Below are 20,220 nucleotides of genomic sequence, written 5' to 3'. Positions count from 1 at the left end.
TGAAGCCATCACCCAACCTCAACAATTATCAAGTCCTGGACAGACTGGTTTCATTTATACTCCTGCCTACTCCCCCGCAACTGCATTATGAAGGAAAGTCCAGACACCATATAATTATATTCATACATGTTTTAGCATGTATTTCTAAGAGAAAGAACTCTGCTTAAAAACATAACCACAGTACAAATATCACACCAAAGATAATCAATACTTCTTTAATACCATAAAAGATCTAGTCTATTGTTTAAATTTCTGATTATTTCTGTCTCACAGTATAACCCTAGCCCCTCCTTCCATCTGCATATTTCTCTTTTTCCTTGCAGTTTATTTGTACGAAAAACTGGGTCGCTTGCCTTGTAGTTATCACACAATCTAATTTTGCTCGCTGGGCTACTGGGTGTAGTTTAACAGCTTCTTCCATTCTGTTAGTTTTTCTGTACAGTATTGGAATCTAGCAGTTTCACCGAATTCAGATGTGGTTTTTTTTGTGAGGATGCTTCACAGGTGGGGTATAGGCATAGACTATTCGATTGTCTCTCTTCTAATGATATTAACAGTTAATGGTCAATGCTCAGATCTCTTAGGAGTTCCAAAATCTTATGTTGTAGTTCTCATATATTTTCATCATTTATCAGCTCTAATACTTCTATAAGGAAAAACTTTGTTTCGTCTCCCATTTGGTTCCCCATGGTAGTTGGTAATTTTACTGTTTGTGTGAAGCAGGAGTAGAACTCTGTACTGCTTAGCAAATTGCATTGGAGAAAAACTTGATGTGAGAAGAACTAGAGATAAAATTAAAACATTAAAAACTGATATAGACATTTTGCCTGACTGATTTATATGGCATAAATAAGTACTCTGTTTGAAATTGTTACTTCGTGCCAGCTCCCACCAAATAGCGGGATGGCTCAGGAGTTCCTTGGATTGACTTCTGTTTTTCAAAAATAATCACATACTTAGATTTTATCCATTTATACTGCTTTCACCTGATAATTGAAATTATCACCAGTGACGGCACTTACGCTTCCTTTCCTTTCTGCCTGTACTTGTATTATATTCATGATAATGACATTTTTTATATCTACAATGAAGTTTCTTGCTAAAATGTCTCAGAGGATCTCACCTACCTTGCAAATAAAATACTCAGAAGCCTAGCACCCTTCTTTTGTCTGGGATTAAATCTACTTTGATTCTTACAGTTTCAGTTTTCCCTGCCTGACCCAGAAGCAAGACCTCAAAGCACTCTTCGTTTTTACCCTGCTTATGTGTCCCTTAGTAAGAAGAGTAAGTTGTATTCAATGACTCTGAATTTAAAATGATGCAATCAAAATTAAACATAAGTTGTATTCACAAAAAAAAAATTAGAATCTTTAGACTTTTGAGAACATGGAGTCAGTCAGTGGGCTTGTGTATGTCCGAGTCAAGTAAGGAGCATCCTGGTAGAAAGGTAAGCTGTGCTAACCCAGGGACTGAGGAGACCGAGACGGCTGAGTGGGCTGTTGCCCATGATCATACAGAACTCTTTATGAAAATGCTGCAGGTTAGATTATTATGTCTAATTTTGATTTCCGCATTTTAGAGAGAATTGGAAAAACTGGTGTATACCAAAGAATAGCAATGACAACAACTAAATGAAAACATATTGTAAAAAAGAGAAAAAAGATATCTCTTCCTGGGGAAAGGACCAGAAGAAGAAGAGTAAAAGTTATTTCTTCCCGAGGAAAGAACCAGAGGAGACCTAATATTCCTTGGTTTTGTTTTTGAAGGTTTCTCATCATGAGGTCTCCGACCCTTCTCCTTCTAGTCTCTGGTGCAAGGAATGACATGGTACGAACTGGGAGCCTGGAAGCCCAGGGGAACATCAGAGTATGGCTAGGTGTCCTTGAATTCATGTCTACCAATAATGGTCCAAAATGGCATTATGCCTCATACGTACATATGCTACAGCATTTCAAATATGTATAGATGTAGTTTTGGGCAGTAAAATGTAAAATCACACAAATGCGTCATTAAATTCATAGTTTATTTTTTTGGTCATCATGTATTTTCTCAGGTTCAAAGGTGGTGGTTCTGAAATTTTTTTTTCAGCTTAAGGAAGCTCTCTTGGGAAACTACTGATATAGAATGAGAGAAAATCATCCTCCATTGGCAGTTGAGGTAATGAAGTTGACCTTTAGGGAGAGTTGGACCAAATCTGCAGATTCCCAGAGTTTGGTCTGGAGCCTACTATGCTCACCCTAGAGTTGAGAAGTGAAAACATTCTGACTGCAGCGCCACCTACTTCTGCCATTGACTGTACCCATAATGTGAGACTGGTCCATCCCCACTCTGCCACACCCAGGAGCCAAGAAGAATGGGGCTGCAAGCACCTCCACTGAAGACATCTTACCTTGCTTTCCTTCAATTCAGATAGAGCCCTTTGGGAAGTGATTATATAGGACCTCGCTTATCTCACATGCACTACAGACTCTAAGTCATCATGGCGGCTCTTCCTAAGTGGCGATTGGCCTCATGGTCCTTCTCAAGAGCACACAGGCATCACTACCAACTGATTTGAGTCGGCATGTCACTTGAAACCAGTTTACTGTCCCTAATGCAGAGATTCCATCAGTAATGTAGATGGTAAATGATTGCGCCATGGATCAGCTTAGGAAGGAGTGGCCTGATGTCTGGCTTAGCTAAGAACAAGAGGGGTGGTGACAAACGGCAACATTCAACAGAGGAGGAGGTGTGATTTACAGCCCCCGAGAATGGATATGTAATTTCTATCTCAGGAGATCTTTGAAAATAGAATATAATCATCTACGTAGGCACAGAACTACCTGAAGGCAGGGGCCTGATTTAAGTACCTTCTCCGTCTTAGGATTTTCCTGGTGCTTTGATTTCATAAACTGTTTTAGACTTCCTTATTGTAATTGAAACCTTCAGTTTGGTATTTTATTACTGAATTTTATTACTTCTCCCTTGGCTAATTGATTCCCTGGATGTCCTTGTACCTTCTATAAACAGATATGAAAAGGACATCTGGGAGGGTGTTACATTGCTCCTATTTTTAAGAGGCAAAATCTAACCGTTTGAACTGTTCTTTTAGTTACTGATTTTGGGCAATTTTTAGTAAGTTATACAGTAGTTACCATTGTTTTATCTTAGTTTTTAAGAGGCTCCTGAAAAATTAATCAGATTAATTTAAACATTAAGAATCTTCTGAATAAAGTACTCCATACGTAGCTGGCAGTAAATTACATTTTCACAGTTTTCCTCAGATACTTGTTCTAGAAATTAGGACTTTAATTCTCTGCATTAATCGCTGATTTTTCTGCTAATTTAACAGACTTGCTGATTATTCAAACAAAAGTCTCAAGATATGTATTCCTTTATAGTTTTGAATATTACCTGTTTGCTTGCAGCCATTTCCTACTTACAAAAGTAAACTGAATTTTTAAATCAGAATACGTTGAGAATGTTAATAATTTTGGAATTAATAAATTTTGCATTATCTACATAGCTTTCTTCATAGGTGAGTGGAAATATTTAAGATGTAAAAAATCAAGTACTTTTTCATGTTTTGAAATTTCACTTCTTTGCTCTTAATTGACTTCTGGATGAAAGGGCAATTTAAAAACCTTCATTAAGACACATTAACAACAGCATCAGTTATTAAAACCATATGTTGAAAATATCTATAATTATATACCACTCCATAGTGATGGCCAACCTAATATAATGAATTATTATTATTATTAATTTTACTATTTCTTGCCAGACTAGGATAGATAAGAATCTTTTCAGCTTTATTGGGGTGTGGTTGACAAATATATATATATATACTTAAAGTATATAACATGATTTGAGATATATACACATTGTGAAATATTTACCACAATTAGTTAATTAGCATATCAATCACCTCACGTAGTTACCTTTTCACTTATGTGTGGGTGAGAATGCTTAAGATTTGCTTTCTTAGCAACTTTCAAGTATACAATAAAGTATTCTTAACTATAGTCACCATGCTGTACGTTAGCTCTTCAGAACTTAGGCACCTTATAAATGAGACTTTGCACCCTTTTACCAACTTCTCCCCATTTCCCCTCCCTCAGCCACTGACAACCACCATTCAGTTTCTGTTTCTATGAGTTAAACATTATTTTTTTTTTTAGATTTCACCATGTAGATGTGATATCATACACCATTTGTCTTTGGCTTATTTCACTTAGCATAATTATGGCTGAAAAAAATACATATATCACATTTTCTTTATCCATTCAGCTACAACAGACGCCTAGGTTGTTTCCATATCTTGGCTATTGTAAATAATGCTGCAATGAAGACGGGAGTGCAGCTATCTCTTTAAGATACTGATTTCCTTTTCTTCGGATATGTACCCAGAAGTAGGATCTCTGGATCGTATAGTAGTTCTATTTTTAATTTTTTGAGGAACCTCCTCACCGTTTTCCGTAATGGTTGTGCCAGTTTACCTTCCCGCCAGCAGTGCACAAGGGTTCCCTTTTCTCCACATCCTAACACTGATCTGTTCTCTTTTTGATAATAGCCACCCTAACAAGCGTGAGGTGATATCTCGTGATTTTGACTTGCATTTCCTTGATAATTAGTGATGTTTAGCACCTTTTCATGTACCTGTTGGCCATTTATATGCCTTTTTTTGGAAAATTGTTTATTCAGATCCTTTGCCCATTTTTTAATCAGAGTATTTTGGTTTTTTGCTATTGAATTGTATGAGTTCCTTGTATATTTTAGATATTAACCCTTTATCACCCCTTATCAGAGATATGGTTTGCAAATATTTTCTCCCATTCTGTATGTTGCCTTTTCATTTTGTTGATGGTTTCCTTTGCTGTGCAGACGCTTTTCAGTTTGATTTGGTTCCACTTGGTTTGTTTTCTTCGTCCTTTTTTCTTTTTTGCTTTTGTTGTTATATCCAAAAAAATCGTTTCCCAGACCAATGTCAGGAAACTTTTTCCCTGTTTTTTTCTAGGAGTTTTATGGTTTCAGGTCCTACATTTAAGCCTTTATGCATTTCAAGTTGATTTTTATGAGTGGTGTAAGATAGGGTCCAGTTTCCTTCTTCTGCATGTGGATATTCAAATTTCCCAGCACCATTTATTGCAGAGACCATCCTTCCCCCGATGTGTGTTCTTAGTGCTCTTGTTCGAGATTAGTTGGCCATATATGTGTGAGTTTATTTCTGAGATTTCTACTCCGTTCCATTTGTCTGTGTGTCTGTTTTTATCCCAGTGCTATACTGTTTATTTTTTTGGTGAGGAAGATTCACACTGAACTAATATCCATTACCAATCTTCCTCTTTTTGCTTCAGGAAGATTGTCACTGAGCTAACATCTGTGTCGGTCTTCCTCTATTTTGTATGTAGGACACCGCCACAGCATGGCTTTCTGAGCAGTGTGTAGGACTGCGTCTGGGATCTGAACATGTGGAACCCCAGGCCGCCGAAGCAAAGCGCATGAACTTAACCATTATGCAACCCAGCCAGCCGCTATACTGTTTTGATTACTGTAGCTTTGTAATATACTTTGAAATCAGGAAGTGTGATGCCTCTAGCTTTGTTACTCTTTCTCAAGATTGCTTTAGCTATTCAGGGTCTTTTGTGGTTCCATATGAATTTTGGGATTGTTTTTTATACTTCTGTGAAAAATGTCATATGAATTTTTCCTAATTTTCGTAGGAATTGCATTGACTCTGTAGATTGGTTTGAGTGGTATGGACATTTAAAAAATAGTAATTTTTATAATCCAAGAACGCAGAGTATCTTTCCATTTATTTGTGTCATCTACAGTTTCTTTCATCAGCGTCTTGCAGTTTTCAGTGTATAGATCTTTCACCTCCTTGGTTAAATTTAGTCCTAAGTATTTTATTGTTTTTGATGCCATTGTGAATAATATTGCTTTCTTAATTTTTCTTTCAGATAGGTTGTAGTTAGTGTACAGAAATGCAACAGATTGTTGTATGTTGATTTTGCATCTTGCAACTTTACTGAATTTGTTGATTAGTTCTAACAGTTTTTTGGTGGAGTCTTTATGTTTACCATATATAAAATATCATGTCATCTGAAAGCAGAGAAAATTTTACTCCTTCCTTGCTGATTTGGACGGCCTTTATTTCTTTTCCATACCTAATTGCTCTGGCTAGGACTTCTAATGGTATGCTGAATAGAAGTGGCAAGAGTGGACATCCTTGTCTTGTTCCTGATCTCGAAGAAAAGCTTTTAACTTTTCACCATTGAGTGTGATGTTAGCTGTGAGCTTATCATATATGGCCTTTATTATGTTGGGGTACCTTCCTTCTATACGTAATTTGTTGAGAGTTTTATCATGAAAGGTTGTTGAATTTTATCAAATGCTCTTTCTGCATCTATTGAGATGATCATATGATTTTTATCCTTCATTCCACTAATGTGTTGTATCACATTTGTTGATTTGTATGTGTCGAACCATGCTTCCATCCAGGGATAAATCCCACTGATCATAGTATATCATCTTTTTATTATGCTGTTAGTTTGGTCTGCTTCTATTTTGTTGAGGCTTTTTGCATCTATGTTCATCAGTGATATTAGTCTGTACTTTTCCTTTCTTGTAGTGTCCTTATCTGGTTTTGGAATCAGGGTAATGCTGGCCTTGTAAAATGAGTTTGGAAGTATGCCCTCCTCTCAAGTTTTTTGGAAGAGTTTGAGAAAGATAGACATTAATTCTTCCTTAAATGTTTGATAGAATTCACCAGTGAAGTGTCTGGTCCTGGGTTTTTATTTGTTGGGAGACTTTTGATTACTGATTCAATCTCCTTACTAGTTATAGTTTTTTCAGATTTTCTATTCATAAGTCAGTCTTGGAAGTTTGTGTGTTTCTAGGAATTTACCCATTTCCTCTAGGTTATACAATTTGTTAGCATATAGTTGTTCCTAGTAGTCTCGTATGATCCTTTGTATTTCTGCAGTGTCAGTTGTGATGTCTCCTTTCGTTTCTGATTTTATTTTTTTGAATCTTCACTATTTCTTTCTTAGTCTGGTTAAGAATTTGTCAATCTTGTTTATCTTCTCAAAAAGCAGCTCTTAGTTTCATTAACCTCTTCTATTGTTTTTCTATTCTATATTTCATTTGTTTCTGCTCTGAACTTTGCTATTTCATTCCTTCTGCTAACTTTGGGTTTAGTTTATTCTTCTTTTTCTAGTTTCTTGAGGTGTAAAAAGTAGGTTGTTTATTTGAGATCTTTCTTGTTTCTTTTCGTTTGTCTTCTTCTTTTTTTTTTTTTTTGATGAGGAAGATTGGCCCTGAGCTAACATCTGTTGCCAGTCTTCCTCTATTTTATATGTGGGATGCCACCGCAGCATGACTTGATGAGTGCTGTGTAGGTCTGCACCTGGGATCTGAACCTGTGAGCCCCAGGCTGCCGAAGTGGAGTGTGCAAACTTCACTACGCCGCCAGGCTGGCCCCAAGATCTTTCTTGTTTCTTAATGTAATTGTTTATCACTGTGAACTTTGCTCTTAGAACTACTTTTGTTGCATCCGGTAGGTTTTGGGTGCTGTGTTTCCATTTTCATTTATCTTAATGTATTTTTAAATTTCCCTTTTGATTTCTTCTTTGACCCGTCGGTTGTTCAGAAGCGTGTTGTTTACTTTCCATGTATTTGTGAATTTCCATCTTTTCTCCTGTTACTAATTTTTAATTTTATACCATTATGGTTAGAAAAGATACTTGATATGGTTTCAGTCTTTGTAAATTTGTTAAGGCTTGTTTTGTCACCTAACGTATGATCTGTCCTGGAGAATGCTTCCTGTGCATTTGAGAAGAGTGTATATTCTGCTGCTGGTGGATGAAATATTGAGTGAATGTCTTTCAGGTCCATTTGATCTAAAGTATGGCAAGTCCATTATTTCCTTATGATTTTCTCTCTGGATGATCTATTCATTATTGAAAGTGGAGTAATGAAGTCCCCTACTATCATTGCATTACTGGCTATTTCTGCCTTGAGATCTGTTAATATTTGCTTAATGTATTTTGCTAAAATGTTATTTTATTTTATTGTTTTTCTTTTTCTCCCCAAATCCCCTCAGTACATAGTTGCATAGTTTAGTTGTGGGTCCTTCTAGTTGTGGCATGTGGGATGCCACCTCAGCAAGGCCTGATGAGATGTGCCATGTCCATGCCCAGGATCCAAACTGTCGAAACCCTGGGCTGCCGAAGCAGAACGCATGCACTTCACCACTCGGCCAGAGGGCCAGCCTCTAAAATGTTATTTTAGATAAAAATATTAAATATATTTATCTGATGTTAGGTATATATATATATATATATATATATATTTATAATTGTTATATCTTCCTGATGAATTGACACCTTTATCATTATATAATGACCTTCTTTGTCTCTTGTTACGTTTTTGACTTCAGTGTATTTTGTCTAAGTATAGCTACTCCTGCTCTCTTTTGGCTTCCATTTGCATGGAAATTCTTTTTCTGTCCCTTCACTTTTGAACTTATGTGTGTCCGTAAAACTGGAGTGAGTCCCTTGTAGGCAGCATATAGTTAGTCTTATGTTTTATTCATTCAGCTACTTTGTCCTTTTTATTTTATTATTTTTGGTGAGGAAGATTCACCCTGAGCTGATAGACATTGTCAATCTTCCTCTTTTTTTTTGTTGCTTGAAGATTAGCCCTGAGCTAACATCTGTGCCAGTCTTCCTCCACTTTGTATGTGGGATGCCACCACGGCATGGTTAATGAGCGGAGAAGGTCAACGCCCAGGATCCAAACCCGTGAACCCGGGCCGCTGAAGCAGAGCACACAGAACTTTAACCACTCGGCCACAGGGCTGGCCTCACTCTGTCTTTTGATTGGAGAACTTAGTCCATTTACATTTAAAGTAATTATTGATAGACAAGGACTTATTGCCATCCTGTTAATTGTTTTCTGGCTGCTTTGCAGTTCCTTTGTTTCTTTCTTCCTCTCTTGCTGTCTTTCTTTGTGATACGATGATTTTCCATGGTGATGTGCTTTGAATCCTCTCTATTTATCTTTTGTGTATCTCCTGTAGGTTTTTGCTTTGTGGTTACCATGAGGCTTACATAATACGCCTTCCGGTTATTACAGTTTATTTTAAGCTTATAACAACTTCAGTTGCATACAAAAACTCTACCTTTTTACTCCCTCCACCCACACACATTTTATGTATTTATTTAACAATTTATGTGTTTTTGTATTGTATATTCATCAAGAAATTATTGTAGCTATAGTTCTGCTCACTACTTTTGCCTTCTAATGTTTATACTAGGGTTGAGTGATCTGTATGCCACCATTACAGTGTTCGAGTATTCTGAATTTGACTATATACTTACCTGTACTAGTGAGTGTTATATTTTCATATTTTTAAGTTATTCATTAGTGTCCTTTCATTTCAACTTGAAGAGCTCCCTTTAGTATTTCTTGTAAGGCAGATCTAATGGTAGTAAACTCCCTCAGTGTGTGTTTGTTTGGGAAATTCTTTATCCTTCATTCCTGAGGGACAGCTTGGCAGGTTTTTTTTTCTTTCAGCACTTTGATTATATCTTCCTACAGTCTCCTGTCTTGCAAGGTTTCTGCTGAAAAATTCATGGACAGACTTATGGGGGTTCCCTTTATGCTAGGAATTTTTTTGTAGGGTTGCTGTATCAATCTCTACAGACTGAGTAACATATAAGCGAAAATAGAAACTGACATGATATGTTTCCTCGCAATGCCATCCCTCTGGCCAACTTACTTATCCAGTTGCTGAAGCATCTACCTAGTCTTCAGGATCCACTCTGTGGAAATTTTTTTTTTTTTTTTTTTTTTATTTTTTCCTTTTTCTCCCCAAAGCCCCCCCGGTACATAGTTGTGTATTCTTCGTTGTGGGTTCTTCTAGTTGTGGCATGTGGGACGCTGCCTCAGCGTGGTCTGATGAGCAGTGCCATGTCCGCGCCCAGGATTCGAACCAACGAAACACTGGGCCACCTGTAGCAGAGCGCGCGAACTTAACCACTCGGCCACGGGGCCAGCCCCCCGTGGAAATTTGTTTTAATAACACATTCAAGTTGTGTACGTTGGAGTAGCTTTTCTCTGAAGAAAAAATGGTGAAATTCTGTTGGCAGTTAGGAAAGGCATTTCTGACCACCTGAATAAAAAACTCTGGTTGTTTTCTTTATCCTGCTATCTGCCTTGAATAGTATAATATCTTGTATCAGTCCTGGTCATTAGATGTTTTGGCTACTGAGTGTTCTCATTTCTGCCTTCGATAGCCAGTAATTCTTTAGTATTATTTAGTCCTGTAAGTAAACATTAAGCTCTGTGTGTCAGCTATTGAAAACGAGATCCTAAATGTAGCCACTATCTTCAAGGATTTCACTATCCAAGGGAAAAATAGGCATAAAGTGAACTAAAGAGTAATATGTAGGTGTTACAAGAGTGGCGTAACCACACAGCAGGTATCACCCTGCCCTCGAGGGGTGTGTGCTTATGTTTCTAATATCCTAGTAGTTTTACCACTCTTAAAATGTTTGTGTTGGGGTTCATGGTTGATATCCGTTTTATAAATTAGCTGTGTTGTGTTAACTGTGTTTACTTAATGTTTTCAGGGAGAGACATTATTTCACTTTCATTTTATCCCAAACAACACATTAATGAGGTATTTTATCAAGAGTAGCACAGTATCTTTTGAGGGCTTGCTCGGTACAAGATGCTGAGCTGTGTGTTGCGGGCCTACAGGGTCATAAAGCACAGCTCCTTCTTTGAAAAGGTACAGTCTTCTCAAGGAAGTAACATTTAGAGGACAAGTACGATACAGTTGCAACTTAAATTTCTGCAGGACGCTATGGTGTTTAATATGCCTTCACGTTTATTCTTTATGATAACCCGCTAAGGCAGGTTACTGTAAACATTTGCTTTATGGATAAGAAAAGTTAGTGGCTTCCCACAATTACACAACTGGTGTGGCACAGACAGACGTCAAAGCCACCCGACTTTAACCTACAGCACCTCCTGCCTTGACATTGTAAGAACTGAGTAGTTCATTTGGAAATCAGAGAACAAGCCCTCACAAGCCCCGTCCAGACACCAAAGAGGATATCAGGATCTGGTGTGCCGCGAAGAAGTGGGCTGTGCTGGGCCAAGACCAGAAGCTGAGAAAGGGCAAAAAACTGAACATCTGAGTTGAGCAAAGCCCAAGAAACAGAATCCAAAGGGAAATTTGAGGGGAGAGCTGTTAGGGATTTTGTGAGGAGACCCGGGAGTTTGTGAGGGCAGCTTTCAGCCCACCCGGGGGCGAAGCCCCATTTGAAGGCCGAGTCCCTCCCCTGTGGTCTTCAAGGCACCCAGCGTTCTGACCCAAAGCTTTAACAGGAGGAGGAAGGTGGGAGGATATTTACTTGTATTTCACGTGGATTACAGTCATACGTGGATGTAGGCCCGGCTGTATTTCATATGTTTTATTTCTGAGATTTATATTTTAGAACCTCACTTCTTGAACTTTATACGTTGATGAAATGTTCTATATCTGCTACATTTCCACATGCGGCTAGTGGTTACCCCCTTGGACAGAATGGTAAACATAGATTGTTTTTTTAAAAAAAATATTTTTTTTAAAGATTTTTTTATTTTTATTTTTTTCCTTTTTCTCCCCAAAGCTCCCCAGTACATAGTTGTACATTCTTCGTTGTGGGTCCTTTTAGTTGTGGCATGTGGGATACTGCCTCAGCGTGGTTTGATGAGCAGTGCCATGTCCGCGCCCAGGATTCGAACCAACGAAACACTGGGCCGCCTGCAGCGGAGCACGCGAACTTAACCACTCGGCCACGGGGCCAGCCCCTAAAAAAATATTTTTAATGTAATGCATGCACATGTAAAAAATATTCAAGTAAAAAATGAAAAGTGAAAGTGTCTTCTCCTGCCTTCCTCTCAGCCTCGCTCCCTTTCTCCAGTGGCATCCACTATTAAAACTTTCTTTGGTATCCTTTCGGGAAAGGAGAAGTGTGTACATCAAAATTTCATATGTATATGCTTTTTATAAGTTACAAAAATTGCTTGTGCTAGTTATGCTGTTTTACATCTTTTTCTTGTTAGAACTCTATCTTGGATGTCTTGATGCAACAATACATTTAGCTCTAACTCCCTGTTTTAAAGGATGTCTAGTGTTCCCTTGTTTGGAAATGGAATTTATCAATTCCCTATTCTAAACTTTTAAGTTGTTTCTATTTTTTTTTTTTTTTTTTTTTTGCTATTCAAACAGTGCTGTGAGATATCTAGCCATTGTTTTGTATGTTTGCAGGGAAGATTCCTAGCATTTCAATTTGCTGGATTAAAGGATAGGAACACAGCCTCCTCAAGAGGACTCCTTAATGGTCCTCCATGACAAGGGGTGTTTCTAAGCAAGGAGGGAGCAGAGAATCTGATGTGAGGGTAGGACAGAAACAATAAAGACTGGAACTAAAGGGAACCAGAGACGAAATAAAGGTGAAGAAACGCTGGCTGTGAGACAAGATGATAAATATTTGTATCAGTAGTCCTAAAGGTGGCCTTTAAGTTTAATCAGTACTGTCCTTCCTAGGAGTATTTAAGAAAAAATTTTAAATGTCAGTGTATTTTATCATAACGATAAAAGTATGTATATATTTTTATAACTGCTGTTGTGTTTAGTTTTATTATAAAGATATTGCATATTTATTATATGTAGTTTAGAAAATGCAAGAAAGTATAAAGCAGAAAAATTTCACCCATACTCAGAGAAACCAATATGAATATTTTAATCTATTTCTGTATATGCATTAGTTTTTGCATAGTTGAGATCATAGTGTATATACATGAGTTTATATCCAGACTTTCCTTTGCTTACCGTCTTGATCTCAGTGATTTTATTCACTTTCGTTATTCTTTGCCTGCTTTCTTTTACAGGTAATAGAAATCTAACATTGTTTTGGAATGAATTTGGATGCCAGAATAACAAGGACATGGAGAAATCTTTGGATTCTATTCAATGTCAAAGAAGGCAAGCCATGGCCATCCCATTCATCATTCAGTGTGGTGAGTGTCGAATTGCATTCTAAGCAGCAAACATTTAATGAGTTCCTAACATGCATGTCATTGTTTTAAAAAATGGGGCAGGAGGGAGACAAAGCTGGGTAAGACAGAGTTCTTGCTTTCAAAGAGGTTAGAGTCTAGGAGAGATGTTGAGATAAGTTTGTAAATAATTGTAATAGAGATGAACATAAATTAAATGATGTAGAGGCCGGCCCGGTGGTGCAGCGGCTAAGTTCACATGCACTGCTTCAGTGGCCCAGGGTTCACTGGTTTGGATCCCGGGTGCAGACCTAGCGCTGCTTATCAAGCCATGCTGAGGCGGCATCCCACATATAAAGTAGAGGAAGATGGGCACAGATGTTGGCTCAGGGCCACTCTTCCTCAGCAAAAAGAGGAGGATTGGCGGCAGATGTTAACTCAGGGCTAATCTTCCTCAAAAAAAAATAAAAAAGATGTAACACAGGCATAAAGTTCTTTGAGGATTAGCAAAGAAAGGGAGGAGGAGGAAGTTGAGGCAAGGCTTCATGACAGAGGTGGCCTTCGTCATGGTCTTTAAAATAGGATTTTGATAGGCAGAGATGTAGTGGGAGATGTGTGTTAATATCAAGTGTACACTTCAGCTAAAATTTTTGTTGTAGAATAATAGAAACTGTCATCTTTCTATTTTAATACCTTGCACTGTGTTCAATATGTAGTAGATACTTAGTAATTGACTATTAAATGAATGAATGATGAATAAATAATAAAAGACAGAAATATTATGTTGAGTAAACATGTTAAAGGGCCTTGAAAGCCAGGATAAGGAGTTTTTGTTGTGATAAGCAATGGAGAGGCAGTGGGAGTTTTCCAGTAGGAGAATGACTTCTTTGAAGCATTGAGCACTTACTGTGTGCCTCTGATACGTCTTCTGCCCACTCTGCCAAGGGTTAGAGAATTGCAGACACTCTGCTCTCTGCAAGGAATCTGCCGTCCAGCGATGAAGGCAGACAAGCAAGCACATGGTGGTATGTGAAATGCTGGAGTTATTCATACAGTGCTGGGGACACCTCCCCAACCTTGGGCCCAGGCTGGTCAAAGAGGTCCTGACCAGTTGGGTGTAGCTTGTAGTAAGGTGCCTTGGGAGCTCAGGGAAGGCTGGTTTGGAGGAGGGCTAGAGCCGAGGTTGGGGCCAGACCTCTGAGGAGAGTACCGGCATATTCCAGGATCAGATGAGAAAATGTAAATGTCTGAGTAAAGGCGTGGCAGTGGGATTTAAGAGGAGTGTCCATGACAGATATTTAGAAGATAAAGTTGAGGAAATCAATGACTGTATGCCCCAACTTATTGGGTGAAAGTAGTAATGGCTAAAAATTACTGTGTGTTTTTGATGTGTGCAAGGTTCTGCCAGAATCCAATCTCCAGTACCTGAGAGCAGGATGAAATCGGGCAAATTCCTTGGTTTCTCGAAGCCTCAGTGTCCTTATTTATAAAATGAGGTTAGCATTTGTAGCTCCTTCATCCAGTTTTGTGAAAATAAAATGAATTAACATATGTAAAGTTTACTGAGTGCTTAGGATAGTGTGTTACAGTTCTCCAGAGAAACAGAACCTGTGGGATAGATAGATAGATGTTTATTTATTTTTTTATAAGAAATTGGCTCACATGATTGTGGAGACTGACAAGTCCCAAGATCTCAGTCAGCAAGCTGGGGACCAGGAGAGCCAGTGGTCAATTCCACTTTGAGTCTGAAGGCCTGAGAACCAGAAGACCCATGGTACAGTTTCAGTCTGAATGTTGGCAGGCTCCACATGCAGGAAGACCTGATGTTTTAGTTTGAGTCTGAAGGCAGGGAAATACTGATGTCCCAGCTCAAGGCAGTCAGGAAGGAGAAGGTCCTTTTTACGTGCAAAAGGATCAGCCTTTTTGTTCTATTCAGGCCTTCAACTGATGGGATAAGGCCCACCCACACTGGGGAGGGCAGTCTGCTTCACTAAGTCCGCTGATTCAAATGTTAATCTCATCCAGAACACCTTCACAGACACACTCTGAGTACTGTTTCACCAAATATCTGGGCACCCCATGGCCCAGTCAAATTGATGCATAAAATTACCATCACAGATAATGTCTAGTGATGTTGGCATTTATCATGATTATTATGTCATTTAATCCTCAGTAACTCTTTTAGGTAAGTACTAATCTTAATCTCTTTCTGAAGATGATGATACTGAAACATAGAGAAGTAATTTGTCCAAGATCATAGAGACAGTAAGTGGTGGAGCTATTGAGGTTCTTGACCACTGTGCAAACTCTCTCTGTCTTAGATGAACAGAGAGAAGTGTTTACCTAGGAGCCATTAGCATTGTGTCTGGAGGGAATCCAGGATTAAAGTTAAGAACAGCCTGGAGAGAGTAGAGTGCCTTGGTCCTAAAGGCAAGGAGGGACTGAAAGGGAGAAATGGGCAAAGAAGTCAGAAACTGTAGGCTGGAGAGTGGAGTAAGAGCAGGGAAAAAGTGCAGAACGAGGAACTGTGTTCAGAGCTTGATCTTCCTTATTATGTTAGTCATGTGGTTGGAGACGGAAAGCGATATTGTCAGCGGATAGATAATAGGTCAGAGGAAATGGGAAACAAGTCACTGGAAGTCTTCCTGTGGTTTAAGAAGAGGTGCAGAGGGACCTATTACTTAAGATTCTTTTGACTGAAAGTAACAGAAACCAACTGGAAAGAACTTAAGCAGTAATAATAATGATAACAACAATAACAAAAATACTAATAATCTATTGGTGGTGTCCTGGGAAGCTCATAGAATTCTCGACGGTTTGTGCTATCAAATATAATGTTATATGATCAAGAATTCGCTTGTCTCTGGATCAAAAGCTACCTCCTACTTTTGGAATATGCAACCTGACTTCTTACTGTGATAGATTCACTTCTGATTGTGGCCTCTCTCGTGTGTGATTTTGTTTTGATTTCAGATCTTTGCCTTAAATGGAGAGTCTTGCCTCCCACTACTAATTATCAGGAAAAAGAATTTTTTGATATCTGGATTTGTGCAAACAATCCTAACCTCTTGGAAAACAGGTAGTTTTTGATAGTTTTCTAAAATTCTTTATCCATTTTTAATTCCTAAAATAAGAAATTGGAAAATGTCAGCTATAGATAAATTTTAGCTTAGTAGCTATCATCTCTTTGAAATTTTTCTAGCCCCTTGCCACCTGTAGAAAGATTATTTTGTTAGTGTGCTTTTCCATCAAATAAAAGAGACCTGGATGTAACTGTTTGTAAACATTGGGGTGTGTAGAAGACCACGACACAGTGTTTAAGAGTTCTGACTTCCAGTTCATTTTCACACAATATGTGACCTTATCATACAGGAGTCTTATCCACAGGGTCCTCAGGGACACTCAACTGTTAGATCATGTGCCTTTTCTATTTAAGTCATATATTGATTTCATTGCTTTGTACTCTTGGAGGAAGAAGTTTAGACTAAAACAGAAAAAAACTGATTAAATATTGATGAATGTCAATGTTATTACAAGCCCTTTTAGACTTACATTCTTTTCCTTGGAGGGGAAGAGAGTTCGTACTCCCCTCTAGCAAAGGCACCCCTAAGTCAAGCATTGCTTTTCCATGGAGTCTGGTCTAAGTCCTTTGGCCTGGATAAGTGGATCAATATTGTTAATACAGACATTAGGGTAATAACTCCTGTTTGATTATTTTTATCCAGCCCTGAAAAAAGAAAAGAGCAAATAAAAACAATTAAAAAGGAGAAAACATTCAGAAACTGCTGCTAAAACCCTTTCCACCTAGAGTCCCCAGGTTAATCCTATTTGGAGACTCAGGAAGCATGTCAGAAGTGACAAGCGCTCTTAGATTTCACACGGCCCACTGGTTTTTGGTCTCCCTTTCTAGGTTTGCTGCAGAACCTGTTTGGTTTCTTTTTCCAAATAAAATTTGTCTCAGACCCCAAAGATATAAGATAGATAAATACAGAATTGTCCTGATTGAATTGGAGGCTGGGAATCTCGGGGCCAAAGGTCTGTACTTCTCATTTCTGTTCCCGACTCTGCAGAAAGCCTGGAGCTCCAAGGAGCATGATTATAAAACATGAATCTAGTCTCACTTCTTCATTTTAGAGAAGTGAAAACTGAAGCCTAAATGGGGCTGAGAAATCTGTTCACTGGCCAGGGTCGTCTGACGCCTAACCTGGTTCCAGCCCGAACTTGCAACTTGGGTCTCTCTCAAACGGGAACAAAATGTTGGCTCAGTTTCAATATGAAGAATAGTCTGATGTGTAGTGTTGTCATTCTCATTGTCATTATCATTATTTTCACCTAAGTGCTATTTAATAGAAACTTGTTGTTGTTTTCTTAATTTCTATGTGGAAATGTAAATAAAATTGGTCCAAGTCCCCATCCCTCAAAAAAAACCAGTTAATAATATTGATCACTTACTATGAACTAAGAACTTTTCATACAGCATAGGTAGTGTTTAGAGTTCAGATTCTGGACCCAGACCGCCTGGGTTTGACTCCTGCCTTCATTAGCCGTGAAACTGTGGACAAATAATATAACCTCCCTTTACTCGGCTTTTCATCACCTAGAATGAGGTGAATAATAGGACTTTTATCATCTTTTCTGGGTCCAGCTGAGCCCCTTTTAAGGACAATCAGCTATGTCCCTGGTCTCTGGGGCCCCTTGATAACACGCCACAAGAATTTAGGCCCCTCCCCACAGATTCAACCGTATGCCTGTGACTTCTTAGACTAGTCTTAGGCATCATTGACCCACAGAACTGGGAATCTGTCCTCTACAGCTTCCCTTTTCTCTAACTCACCACTGTCCTTGAACTGGCATTGCAAAGTTAGTTTCAAAGCTGCGTTAATTCTGTCTCTTTTACACATCAAAACAGTGCCACTTGTGACGTTAGACAAGATAAATTTAGCCATGTTGACAGAAAACTGATGGACCTTAAAAGCCTAAAATGCAGAAAGTCTTCTTATATTTATAATTTCTTAAGTCCTTGATTCTTTAAATATACTGAAATCATTCTGGCCATCTGTATTTCATTTCCACTAAAAAGATTAGAACAAAAAATATGCTTAAAGTGACAGCAGAAATTTAGGGGAGATGTAAAGAAAAACTCCTGATTACCAGGGCAGTTACTTAAGAGTTGACACTTCCTTTGTGGGAGATCATGAACAGTGATGGAGATCTGAAGAGTCCCAGGGGCAGAGAAATTAAAATGATGACCTTGCTCCGTCCTCTGATTCAATGTGGGAGGATGGGCTGTGCATACTTTGAGAATGTGCCATGAAATCTCCAAACCCTGTTATAGATGTGCCATTGGATTTGGAAGAATCACTTAAAATAAGTGCATTCAGGTGGTGAGAAGTGAAGTATAGTTCTTTATTAGGCAACATTTGAAGAATGGAAGAACAGAGTAATGGAGTCAAAAGTGGCATTGTCTGTATTTACAGAAAATATAGTTTATCGTCAGCGTTAATTGCCAGTCGTCTTCAGGGTTAATGCCAATGAACAGCGTTTGAATGAACGTTGTCCACATGACCAGAACTTGGGCAGGAAACTAGTAATAGCTTTCTCCTACATAGCAACTGCATAGGTTATCTCAGTTCATCTTTACAATAGCCATATGAACTTTCTCCATTTCTCAGAGGAGAAAACAATGAAGCTAAGAGAGTTCCCACGACTTGTCCAGAATTCCTCCCAGAGCTGAAACTTGAAGCCAAGCATTTTGATGCAAAACCTATACTCTTTTTGCCTTACCACACCCGCTCTCTGAAGGCATCCTTCTATGTTTCAGGAAGCCTAATTCCAGTCAAATACTTTATGGTGACAAAATACACCATTTTACAATTGGTAGTATTCAGAGTTGACGACCCAGGCAGGGTAAAATGGAGCCATTCTTTTCCGGACCACTGAAGCTTCTTTTTGTTTTCCACTTTAAGCACCGAGGGAGGCTAGACATTTTTGTCACGGTACCCAAGACATAGATAGAGGAACCCTTCCATTACATTCATGCTATGCATTTATCTGCATTGAAAATAGGGACCAACAGCAGGGTAGAAATGATGCCTATCATTTGAACCAAAAAGTCTGAATTTTGAAAAGGATGTTAAAAAATATCTATGGGCTGTATTGCATGTTAAAATTTAATTTGTTTCCTTAAACCTTTGGAGACAATTGAATGGATTGCATTTTAGTAAACTACTTCAGCTTTCTCTCTTCTGAATAAAAAATGCTGCCACAGGTTCTTTCCTCACATGAAATAGAAACCTATATGAGTACCGCCCCACAGAGGTCTTCAAATGAACGCTGCAGGTGGCTCTATATCTAGTAGGTGGCCCCTGATTTATCTGCCACCTTTCTTTGAAAATAACAGTAACAACAAATACCATATGTGGGTGGAATTAAGTGTTTTTTTTTACAGTAGTACTTGAATTTGATGGCAGTTCCTCACTCTTCTCTGTCGGTAGAGGCAGGAAAAATATATGCTGCAGCACTGAAAAAGAGACCTCGTGGGTTTGATCGGCTTCGCTTTTCCTGCGCTGTTTCAGTTGGGAGAAGCCTTCTCTCTATTCTTGGCCTCTTCCTCCCTCTCCTAGTCTAACACACATTTGTTTTATACAGACTTTGTCCCTTCCCCTTCTTTTTGCTACCTATCAATTATAGGAAAACCCTGTGTAAAGCAGACTCTAAGAACTGACCTTAACGTTTTGCCCCACTCCTGCACATCCCCAGCTGTGCTTCAAAGCTGTGCCCAGTGGCGGTTAACTTCGTATGCATCCCCAGGTGAACAGTGTAATATCTCACTTTTTCAACAGTTTGGTTAATTCAGCTCCCCTTGGCACAGCCACAAATCCAAGTCAGGAAAACAAAAAAAAAAAGGCCTCAAACATTCCAAACCATATGTCTCAAAAGTCATTAAGGAGGCTGGCCCAGTGGTGCAGGGGATCCCAGGTGTGGACCTACGCACCACTTGTCAAGCCATGCTATGGCTGGTGTCCCACATATAAAGTAGAGGAAGATGGGCACAGATGTTAGCTCAGGGCCAGTCTTCCTCAGCAAAAAGAGGAGGATTGGCAGCAGATGTTAGCTCAGGGCTTATCTTCCTCAAAAAAAATGTCATTAAGTATTTTTTGTAACCGTAATGAGGGAAGCCCTCAT

General features: G+C 38.7%; 1 protein-coding gene across 1 annotated transcript in view; it reads left to right on the top strand.

Moving 5' to 3' along the window:
• The window catches only part of MORC1 (MORC family CW-type zinc finger 1), a 157,160-nt gene that overhangs the window by 63,937 nt on the left and 73,003 nt on the right, over positions 1–20,220 (top strand). Inside the window, exons 13-14 of the mRNA XM_070508528.1 lie at positions 12,931–13,059; positions 16,009–16,114. Of these exons, the coding sequence (XP_070364629.1) occupies positions 12,931–13,059; positions 16,009–16,114 (235 nt within the window). The remainder of the gene's footprint in view (positions 1–12,930; positions 13,060–16,008; positions 16,115–20,220) is intronic.

This window comes from Equus asinus, chromosome 5, assembly GCF_041296235.1.
Source record: "Equus asinus isolate D_3611 breed Donkey chromosome 5, EquAss-T2T_v2, whole genome shotgun sequence".
NCBI lineage: Eukaryota > Metazoa > Chordata > Mammalia > Perissodactyla > Equidae > Equus > Equus asinus.
The sequence above is the reverse complement of the archived record's forward strand: the minus strand, read 5'-3'. Positions and strand labels throughout refer to the sequence as shown.